Source organism: Nannobrachium achirus, assembly GCF_963921795.1.
Source record: "Nannobrachium achirus genome assembly, chromosome: 10".
In the NCBI taxonomy this organism is placed as follows: domain Eukaryota; kingdom Metazoa; phylum Chordata; class Actinopteri; order Myctophiformes; family Myctophidae; genus Nannobrachium; species Nannobrachium achirus.
The window spans coordinates 30,669,975-30,680,791 of record NC_137819.1 but is presented as its reverse complement, the minus strand read 5'-3'; the positions used below and the strand labels follow the sequence as shown (position 1 = coordinate 30,680,791).

Here is a 10,817-nt window from a genome sequence, read left to right as displayed (position 1 = left end):
TTGGATTCGACCCAAACAACACATGTGCGTAGGACGATACTAAGCACTGCAGAACATGTTTAAGAACACGTTTCAGAGCGGATTCTTGTCCATCTTGTACAGCATTGGCAGCAAGCCTCTTCAGATATGGGATAAGAAGGTAAGCGACACTTTGTAGCTCTGAGCTTAGCTAATGCTAACTACAAACCACCCCACCTAGTGACAACAAGCAATGCATTCAATTACTCAGGCTTAGCCTAAGTTTTATTGTGCACGCCAGATGGAATCAAATCCGTAATGTAAGGGTCTTTAATATTATTTAACAAAGAATGAGCTAACGTTAACCTGTCTATTTTATCCTGTTAACTATCGTTCTGTCGTTACCATTGCTAGTTCTATTCAAATAGAGCAACAGCACATTTAAAGTCAATAAAACATTATAGTAAAACATACAATATGCAAAAATAGCAGCTGGTGTAGCCGAGATTGATCACAATAGAGGGTACGCGCGTGACATCAATATCATACCCGGAAGTTATGCGGGAACGCCTACTGAGTGGCAAAAAAACTACTTTCTGACCAGTTGACAGCCCATACATCCAAACTGAAAAGTCCTATCTGATTGCATTAAACAATGTTAAACAACGTTAAACTCACTCTACCACTCACTTTGCCACTCGATTTGCCATTCACTTTATGCATGCACACGCATACCCTCTATTGATCAACAATTATTTGGGAGCGTTTCGCTGTTACTAATTGTCATCTTTTCGACACCCCTGTGTGTGTGTGTGTGTGTGTGTGTGTGTGTGTGCGTGTGGTCACAGGTCAGGAATGGTCACATCAAGAGAATCACAGACAATGACATCCAGTCACTGGTGTTGGAGGTAGAGGGGACCAATGTCAGGTGATATCATTTGTCCATCTAGCAGCTGCCATTGAATCGGGTCGCATTACTTGGGCGCGTAGCGATATTACGACGTCCCATTAGTCTGACGCTGGGGAATGCTAACCTGGTGAACCCTAAAGGCATGTCCATACTTTCTCCGAAACCAAACTTTTAGAGTTCCGACTTTACGACGTGCAGGTTTCAACTCTAATTCGCTGTAATGCTTTTCAGAAGTCGCGTGCGACGTCATTTTGTAGTCGAACCGGACCTTTCCGACGAAAAGGTTTCGGAGAGAGTATGGACAGGCCTTAACCCTAACCTCAGTAAAACTATGTCTAAACCTAACCCTAGGTCCGACAAATAGGACATAGGAATATCGAGATTTCGCCACATCACTTCACTGACACGATGATTCTCATCATCATACTTTTTTTCTCAACTCCTCTTCTCCCCCTCACCTCCTCTCCTCAACATGTCATTTCCTCCCTGCAGTACCACATACATAACATGTCCTGCGGACCCCAAAAAGACACTGGGCATCAAACTTCCGTTTCTGGTCATGATCATCAAGAATCTCAAGAAGTATTTCACCTTTGAAGTCCAGGTACGTCATAGGACACTTATGATTACTGAAGCACAAGCCAGTCACACATTGTACACAGACATAAGCACTGGTAGGTGTTCAGTTATCCATTAACTGATGTCATCGGGTGTCATGCTCACTCGCCCTCATTTTCGTCCCCTCTTTTTGTAGGTATTAGACGATAAAAATGTGCGTCGTCGGTTTCGGGCGAGCAACTATCAGAGCATGACGCGAGTGAAGCCTTTCATCTGCACTATGCCCATGAGGCTGGACGACGGCTGGAACCAGATTCAGTTCAACCTGACAGACTTCACCCGGAGAGCATACGGAACCAACTACATTGAAACGCTACGCGTTCAGGTAGTGCTATAGCTATACATTCTACTTGTCCCAAACTAATCATCTGGGGGGGTGCCCAGATGATTAGCTTAAAGGTGATACACCATGAAAATTCACTTTTCCTATTTTAAAACCTTTTTTTGGGGTCCCACTAGCACCTTCTATCCTCACAAAGTCCCATTTCAGACCGTTGTCTTTCTCTGGTTTTGGGAAGGTGGAGGTTAAAAGCATCCCACGGGTTCTCAAAACAGGCTGTCCAGATTTGCTGCCGTTTGTGAGGGGGGTGGGGGGGTGGCGCAATTCAGGCCAAAGGTGGTACTGCAGCTGAAAATGCTCAGAGCCATTCAAAAATGAGAGGCTCTCTATTCAGGAGTGGTAATTTAGCCTCAAACCTTTTGAAAAATGTTTTTGGGACATAAACAATATGACATAAATACTTTTTAAATGCATGGTGTATCACCTTTAATGTGCAACATCTGCTATTTTCACAATATTCATCTTTGGAACAGAGTCAAACAAAATGTTCAAATATGATTTTTTTTTTTTTTTTTTTTGGGGGTTGCAGCCTATAATGTTTGGGAACCCTTAAGATAGAGGACAGTTAATTATTGGTTTGCTGTAAGCCACTGACCTTGATTGACGTAATCACCACCTGAATGAACACCTATCTATGGAAGTGAGGATTTTAGTACCCGAGGGGTGTGTTGTCTCAACATGCAGTGATTGTTCCATCTTTAAATGTGAGAGAGCCCTTTCAGATAATCGCACATATATACACACATCCCAAACTGTGTGTCAGATATGCAGACAAGCCTTATTTAGCACATGCACAAAAACGTTTGCATGCACAACGGCCTTGTGCTTCCTCCATAGCCAAGACTGTGCCACGACTTGTTTTTTCAGAGCTGAGCAGAACAGGATGTCATTTCAATTGCATCTATCGGTATGGATCTCAAAACATGCCATTTGTGTCGCTCTGGTCCATTTCCTTTCTCAGATCCATGCTAACTGTCGCATACGGAGGGTGTATTTCTCAGACAGACTGTACTCAGAAGATGAGCTCCCAGCTGAGTTTAAACTGTACCTGCCTGTTCAAAACAAGGCTAAGGTGAGGGAAATGCAAACATTCACACTTTTGTTTAGGCATATGCTCAAAAAATGTTACCTTTCAGGAAATCGGAAAAAGAACAAAATTGGATGTAGCTATTATATAAGCTCGTTAAAACTTTTCATTGGTTAAAAATTCACAGACAAGATGTAACAATTTTAAACGTGTCCCTATTTTGGAACAGTATAATGAAATAGGTTTGTGCCTGATGATACGCAGTACACATTAATACTGTATGAAATGTGGACATGGGGTTTGAACCTAAACAATTGTCTGTGCTTCTTTCAGCAGTGACCCTTCCCAAACCCCATCTCATTCCAGACGTGTGCATCTGTAAGATTCCCTCTGCTGAATATCGATATATATATCCTCACCTCTGAGAAATTAGAAAGCTTGGTATTTTGTAATGTTTTGGTTTTGTTGTGGAGCCATTTTCAGTTTTTGTCACACAGCACAATAAAGATTTTTTTATGTACTAATCAGTTTGGTTTATGCATAGCCTAGTTGGGAAATGTTATGCTCATCTTATTCATGGATGGAAAGGTCTTAATTTAACCACTTGAACCCTAGCTTCCCTTGTGAAGTGGGTGAGCTTGTAGCTCTAATTTCCGCAAATCAAGAGCAGACCAAGAACAGAGCCAGTGGTTAAAGGAACAGAGTTGGAGGATCTTTACAGAATACAGAGAACTTGTGAAACAGCTTTGGTTTCAGCATTTTAACCACTTATACTGTATACATAGGGGCTCTATAATTGGTTTGCTTCTACACGAAATCTCTTCACTTAAAATAGTGAAACACAAGCCTGTCAGTTGCACAACTGTCCTGTAAAATATTCCATTTAATAATGGTATATTATACAACCTCTGACTTTAGACTGAACTCAATGGTTAATTTAAGTATTAGTGTTATCTCTGGCTAATTATGTTGTTAAAATACAATGTTGCTCGTCAGCAGACTAGGAGGGGGAAAAAAAAGACAAGTCCATTTATTTGTAGAATATAAACAATGTTTATCAAACATCCAATTATTTCATTTGGAAAGCTTTTAAAAAATAACTTCAATCTGTCAAAAGATTTTCCGTTTCAGTACTTCACTTTCTTTATACAACAGATGAATACATAAGATTAATATATTCTTTTTACATTTAGACAAGGTCACATGATGCATTTAGAAAGAAGAGAACACACAGACCTCCCTGAAATAGAATTGTAAAGCTTCACTTCAAACACAACATCAAAGCCAGAGCTTCTCATACCGTGTGCAACACATAAGGGAGGTTTCTGACCCACAAGTATGGACAGAGTTCCCATGCTTCCTTCTCCCAGTTCAGGCTCTGGTGACACCTCCCTGTCCCTCCATCTTTCTAGTTTGGTGGTCATTTCCCAGGTGTCTTTATGTAATTCACTTAAGGACAGACTCAGAAAATAGGCAGGGTATGAGTCATTAACATCTAAATTACAAAATGTAGTACCTCTGAAAAAGGAATTGCTCATATCAAAGTAAAGAAAACAAATGAAATGCTCTGAGTTGGCTATAAGCTGATGCAATGTAATTGAGTCAAACAGGACTGATTTTGTAAATACGCTCATGTGGTCAGCAGGTACACATATAGTACATAGCATGAAGTATATCGTTGCATGCTACTGTGAAGCTGCAGTTAGTCAACAGACATTTCTATACACAGATGATTACTTCTGGCAGCTGACACTTAGATGGTCTATGTTGATGTTTGCATCACAGATACTAGCACTGCCTGCAATAAAACAAAGGTCATAATAATGTAAATGAAAAGCGTTTACACACTGAGAATCTGAGATACATTGCTTTTAAGCCACGAAGACCATTGGAGAAGATTGCTTCAGTGTTGCCAAGCATTTGACTGTGCAACCCCAGTTGGAATGGTACATTGGGTCAATTGAATGAGAAAACAGTATCGGCAACAATACTCTTATGTACTCTTATGTTCCTATATGCATTTCTCTCAATCATTGACAAACAATTGACAAAAGGAATGACGTCAATATACAGTGTCAGGAAGTGGATTCTCAAAAAAGCTAACTGATTATTAGACTTTTGCATGACAAAATGGTCATATCCAACTTATTTGGAAACAGTTGAAAAGGAATGCTTTATCATTTGCAGTTATTTGCTGAATAAGACAAAAGCAGCAACATACAAGTAAAATACAGAAGACAACAAAACATACAGAATATATTAATAGAAGTATTCTATTGCTTGTGTCAAGAGCATGCATCATGTTTAAAGTGCATAAACAAATATTCTTACAGACTCAAATAAGTAAATCAACACTAATAACACCCTGGCTCAAATCACATGTTTTGGCTTAAATTAAATAATTGGTCAAACATACAATATATAATAATCATTTAAGGACAGCTGAATATTATCACAGCCATAGCAGCAAAAAACATACAAAGCTGAAAATAAAACAATCTGGTAACTCAAGGCAACACAATAAAAGGGACGGTAATGAAATGGTAGGTAACACCTGTATTGGAATTCACAATACAGGTGGTAATTGCATTGATAATTTTCAAGATTTAACCATATGAACCCTAGTGTCCCCATTCTGGGCATGACATAATAAGCAAACATTCACCAAAAATAGGTGAACATAGGATATTTCCTGTGAAGAGATTTGGTGTAGAGGGAAAGGGGGAGGGGGGCCAAGTGCAGACCCCACCCCAGTCAACAAAGTATAAAGGGTTTAAGTGCTTAACAAATGAGAACAGTTTCCTGTATACCTGGGATCTGTACAAATAGTGTCATACTTTTATTCATTACCTTCATTGGTACCCTTGTCACTACATTCCCTCCCTTCCTTGGTTCCTAACCATTTCACTCTCATAGGCGGCAATCACACAGTCGGAGCTAGATGGGCTGTTAAAGCGTTTTTGGAGATGCAAGCACTACCGCAGTATTTTGCGCCCTTGGTTAGTTAATATAACTGTGACGAGCAGTTCAAATGTGTGCCTTGCACCAAAAAGGTTCAAATATTTTATGCACTTTAAAAAACTGCTAGAAAAAGGTGACACACAAATGTGAGAGGAGTGTACGAAAAATCTGTGTGATCACCCCCATAAGTCTGTCCTTCTAGTTTACCATACTTTTACTTCCTTGTTTGGAAAAGAAGGAAGGAAATGCAGAAGAAACGGAATTAAAGAAGGGAAGGAAGGAAGGATAGTAAACTATATCGTCTCTGTCAGGGGGAAACCTCATGTGTCCAAAACATATACTTTTCAGGATTGTGTGATGCTGTAGTATGATCAAGTCAGGCGTTATATCATGAAAAGAGACACAAGTTAAAATACGGAGATAGGAGGTTTCTGCCCGACAGCAACCATATGCAACCAAAAGCTTTTCTTTGTGTAATGTAAACAGATATTGGGGATGTTCATCACAGCTGGAGATAGCCTCAACACATTATTATTATTGACATTGATTCTCCACTTAAGTGTTTTTGGTTTAGATCTAATGTGGTTCTTCCTACCTTGACTCTCCATTTCTAAATCTGTAATTTGCAAGGAAGGAGGCATCACACGTCTTCCATCTCTAAACACATTTAGAATCATGATATCTTGACTTTATATTCACTCCATACTCTATATTCATAACCATAGACAGTTGCTTTGAGTAGAACATTTTCATCTTTTTATCGCACAGAAAGCTTCAAGAATGGCACGTCACCAATATTGGCCTCTCTTGGGATCTTAGTCAGCGCCTCAGAATTCAATTATTAGTACCAACAGTCTTCAAAATGGCTAATGTCCACCAGGATCTCTTTCCAGTGGTTTAAGAGGTGGCTCAAAGCCTACTGTACTTGCTGGTGACAGTGGATCCTCAGATCAGCTAATGACTCATTTATACTCCATCCTATGTCGAAAAAATAGCAGATCTGCTTGTAGATCGGCAATTTTTAGCCACAGAACAACATTGAACTACTAAGTATAAATCAGGCTTTACGCTGGAGAATGACTACTCCTGAACTTCCAAAAGCAGTTCTTTAATGGATTATGATGAAAATTGTTCTACTACTGTACATTGAAATATATTAAATCAAGTGCTTCTTGTGGGAAGCCATTTAGGAAAAATGTTCCGGTCCAGTTCTACATAGTGCAAACATGATTAGGTCTCTTAAGACACTTTCTGTTCCAGGGTATTCCCTTTTCCATAATCTAAACGTATTACATTCATTCATTTGCATTGTTCTGCAGTGTTTGTGTGTGTGTGTGTGTGTGTGTGTGTGTGTGTGTGTGTGTGTATGTAGGAGTCATTGTAGTTTTGTGTCTCATGTAAGTACATGCTACCTGTCCAGTTGTTACTGTAATGCTACTGTATGTTTTGTAGCTTGGGGTGTGTGTGTGTGTGTGTGTGTGCCCCCATTGTCCAGTATTACCTAGTTGTCTCATAAAGTAGTATATAGTAGTCATGGACATACATTAAGACGGCAACTGGCTGGCCAATAATAAGTGAGATCCACACAGCAGCGTTGCCATAGTTACCAGTCAGGAAGCGACCCACAAACCAGGCCAGAGGAACCTGCAGAGATAAAATAGATCAAAGTGTGTGTATGTGTGTGTGTGTGCACAGCAATATACTCAGTGTTCAGTTTAACCTCTTGGAGCATAAAAATGGACCCAAATGGAACCGTCGTTTAGGGTCCATTTGTGTAAATCCTGTGCTACAGAACATGCACGAGGGACGTGAGAGTAGAGGTGTGTTTGATTTCATTCATTTCAGTGAACGGATCATTTCGTTCACGGTAATGATCCGTTCAAAAGATTTGTTCAAATGATTCGTTCATAGCACGATCGTCCCGTGAAAAATACAATCGCGGGAGCGTTTTTATTACGTTGCAAGTACAGCCCGCCGTCGCGTCCCGTCTGCCGGCCGGGGCTACTAGGGGGAGGGACGGGGTTGTGAACGAAAGTGTGAACGACCCATTTCAGGGATTTGAACGAATCGTTCACGAGTCATGCTAATGATTCGATTCTTATGAACGAATCACTCATGAACGACACATCACTAATACAGTACAGTATATCGTCTGTCGTGTGGAAACCCGACACACAAAAAAGTCCAAAACTCTTCTTGTCAGGATTCAAATGCAAAAATTGCAAAAGCAGATTCTCAATCTGCGTCAAATCTCAAAACGTGTCAATTGGCACAGCTTTTAATTGATTTATTTTATGTATTTATCAGGGACAAAGCACATTAATCAACACGTCAGGCTTTTTCATCAGTGTAAACGGGCCAGAGAAAATAGTAAATAGTAAGGGGACATAGTTATAGCAAATTATGAGTGACACCACTGACAGATGGAGCAGATAATTACCCATTGATTTGCTTTAAGCCACCTCTTAAGATTGAATTTGAAAATAGTAATAGTAAAATAGTAAATAGTAAAATTGTTTCAAGCTTGCGGTCAAGTTGCGGATCTGCTACTTTTGATGCTTATGTGTGATGCTGTAGTATGATCAAGTAGAGGCGTTACGAAAAAAACAAATATTGTAATATGGGGAGAGGAGTTGACTCACCTGAGCCATCATACCCATGAAGGCCCACAGTCTGAACATCTTCAGAGGAATGCTTACTAAGTACTGAGAGACAGACCGACAGAACAAATATTTTAATGTCAATGATAATTTACCTGGTAAAATAAAGGATATGATGAGAAAGAAAGAGAGAGAAATGAAATAGATATAAAGCGGGGAAGAGACGGGGGGATAGAAGAAGTGAGACAAATCTACTGTTGCGTACAGAGGTTTCAATAGGATACAATGAGGAAATATATGAATGTGTGCATAAAATAATCCATTGGGAATTAGTGCTCTCAGCATACCTCATGGAAGAATGCAGAAACCAAGAAGACGAAAGTTTGTGCCAGCAACTTGTTCACTCCATTCCTCAACATGGGCTTATAGAAGTGTCTGTAACACACACATAAGTCTCTCCTTTAATCCTAATTAAAGACTGATTTGTAAGTGTTTGGGTTGTGGTTGACAACACTGGACACTCTGCACATTGACCTGTCCATCATAACATTTCCAATCCACAGTAATAACAGTATAGCGTCTGGTACTCACCGCAGACACCATTTGTGAACTGGAATATTCCAGTTGGACCAGAAATATGTGACAGACTCAGAGTTCCTGAATCAAAGACATAAAACGCAGGTTTAAACAAAACTCTGTTCAATTAATTCAATTCAAACTTTATTCAAGACACTCACAGGGAGGTCCATAGTGCAGAAACACGTAAAACGAATAAACAGAAGCAAAATAAAAAACAGAACAAAAAGTATTCAAATATCAAATATTTAACTACTGTTCCTACCTTAAAAACCAACTTCCTACTTTTATACATACATTTACACGGATTTGTGTGTGGATATGTATTTGTGTGTGTGTGTGTGTGTGTGAGAGAGAATGTGTGTTTTGTGGGTAATGCGTCTCCACTCACCACCAGTCCCTGTAGAACTCCCTGTCTCCAAACTGCATCAGCTCTGCCACAAAATTCATGGAAGAGTGAAAGAACCAATAGAAGAATATTAACCATATCAAATGGTTAGGGACCTAGTAGAGGGACAAAGGGGAAGAGAAGAGAGGAGGGAAGAGTTAAGAGGATTGGAGGAGAGTAGACGAAGGCATAAGGTAAAACAAAGAAAAGCAGAAATAAAGAATGATGGAGATTGGTCATGGTAAATGCCAGAAGAGGAAATTTAGGTGGAAGAGAGAGAGAGAGAAGAGGTAACAGGGGTGGAAGGGAGGAATTTATTTCTATAAGTATACTCTGTCGTACAACATTATGCAACACCTGAGCTTGTAGATTGGCTATATTTGGCAAGCGACACCATCGTATGATGAAGTATAAATCCGTCTTCATAGGGTTTAACTTTAAGGGGTTTAGGTTGTATATCAGAGCCACACTGTTGGAACTAGATGGGGATGTGATCTCGTGTATTAACGCAATATGAACAGAGGATGGACACATCATCATCTCTGTGCTCTTGAATAACTTAAGTCACTAATTTTGCAGTTATTCATTGTTTAATGTGATTTATTGTCACATAATTCTAAACGTATAACGTATAACCAAGGTTATTTGGGATATAATATTTCACTCAGCACCCTGCAAGATTCATTTCGGAGCGGTGCGTCCGTGTTTTTGTTTTGAACCGAATTTCCGGGAATCGTTCTACCAGACAATGGACTGAATGGAGCCACCGGGGTTGTCAGTCATCAAAAAGATGACTAAAATGGACCTTAAACAGTGGAACCAGAACAATCTTTAAAACGTGAGCTAGTCCAAACTCTTAATGACCATACTTGTCTTCATCCTGATTCTGTCATCTTTATCCCTATAATTTAGCCGTCATGGTCACTCACAGCTAGCTTCAGCAGGCGTTCCACCATCCTGGAAAAGTCCATTTCCTGTCACAGAGATGGAGAGAGGAATACATTATAGATGTTTCAATGAAATGGTAAATACATGGTGCATTTATATAGCGCCTTTATCCAAGGCGCTTTACGTAGATTGTGCATTACATTCACCCATTCACACACACCGATGGCAGAGGAAACCATGCAAGGAACCAACCTGCACATCGGGAGCAACTAGGGGTTCAGAGTCTTGCTCAAGGACTCTTCGACACTAACTCTGGGGGAGACCGGGATCGAACTGGGAACCCTTCGGGAACCCTCCGTGTTCTTAAGACGGCAACTCTACCCCTGAGCTACTGCCGCCCCTTGATTAGGGCTAGGGAATATATGAAAACAATATCTACATTATATTGATTTCATGACATGAGACATGAGATTTTGTATATTGTAATATCGTGATATGGCTGTGTTTTGAAGGTTTTGACACACAGTGCTTTTCCTGGTTTTGAAAGCAGT

General features: G+C 40.0%; 2 protein-coding genes across 3 annotated transcripts in view; one reads left to right on the top strand and one right to left on the bottom strand.

The window, feature by feature from the left end:
- Nucleotides 1-3,309, top strand: cfap20 (cilia and flagella associated protein 20). 2 transcript variants are annotated; one of them, XM_080734751.1, is made up of 6 exons: nucleotides 1-139; nucleotides 807-886; nucleotides 1,361-1,472; nucleotides 1,623-1,811; nucleotides 2,788-2,898; nucleotides 3,190-3,309. In XM_080734751.1, exons 1-6 carry the CDS (start codon nucleotides 56-58, stop codon nucleotides 3,190-3,192), a joined length of 579 nt encoding a protein of 192 aa, XP_080590877.1. In that variant the 5' UTR covers nucleotides 1-55; the 3' UTR covers nucleotides 3,193-3,309. The 2 variants fall into 2 exon arrangements, with proteins under 2 accessions (XP_080590877.1, XP_080590876.1); XM_080734750.1 differs by having other exon boundaries at nucleotides 3,187-3,295.
- Nucleotides 3,310-4,056: 747 nt separating this feature from the next.
- The window catches only part of LOC308292723 (diacylglycerol O-acyltransferase 1-like), a 28,016-nt gene continuing 21,255 nt past the window's right edge, over nucleotides 4,057-10,817 (bottom strand). Inside the window, exons 12-17 of the mRNA XM_080735135.1 lie at nucleotides 10,308-10,352; nucleotides 9,382-9,494; nucleotides 9,006-9,071; nucleotides 8,762-8,849; nucleotides 8,457-8,519; nucleotides 4,057-7,458 (exon numbers count right to left, since the gene is read on the bottom strand). Coding sequence (XP_080591261.1) covers nucleotides 7,312-7,458; nucleotides 8,457-8,519; nucleotides 8,762-8,849; nucleotides 9,006-9,071; nucleotides 9,382-9,494; nucleotides 10,308-10,352 — 522 coding nt within the window. The 3' untranslated portion in view covers nucleotides 4,057-7,311. The remainder of the gene's footprint in view (nucleotides 7,459-8,456; nucleotides 8,520-8,761; nucleotides 8,850-9,005; nucleotides 9,072-9,381; nucleotides 9,495-10,307; nucleotides 10,353-10,817) is intronic.

What these genes read in the sequence shown, in the direction of transcription:
- cfap20 (XM_080734750.1), top strand. Translation starts at nt 56, where the DNA reads ATGTTTAAGAACACGTTTCAGAGCGGATTCTTGTCCATCTTGTACAGC. An exon ending in TTCAGATATGGGATAAGAAG is followed by an intron (nt 140 to 806) that starts GTAAGCGACACT and finishes GTGTGGTCACAG; the next exon opens with GTCAGGAATGGTCACATCAA. An exon ending in TTGAAACGCTACGCGTTCAG is followed by an intron (nt 1,812 to 2,787) that starts GTAGTGCTATAG and finishes TTCCTTTCTCAG; the next exon opens with ATCCATGCTAACTGTCGCAT.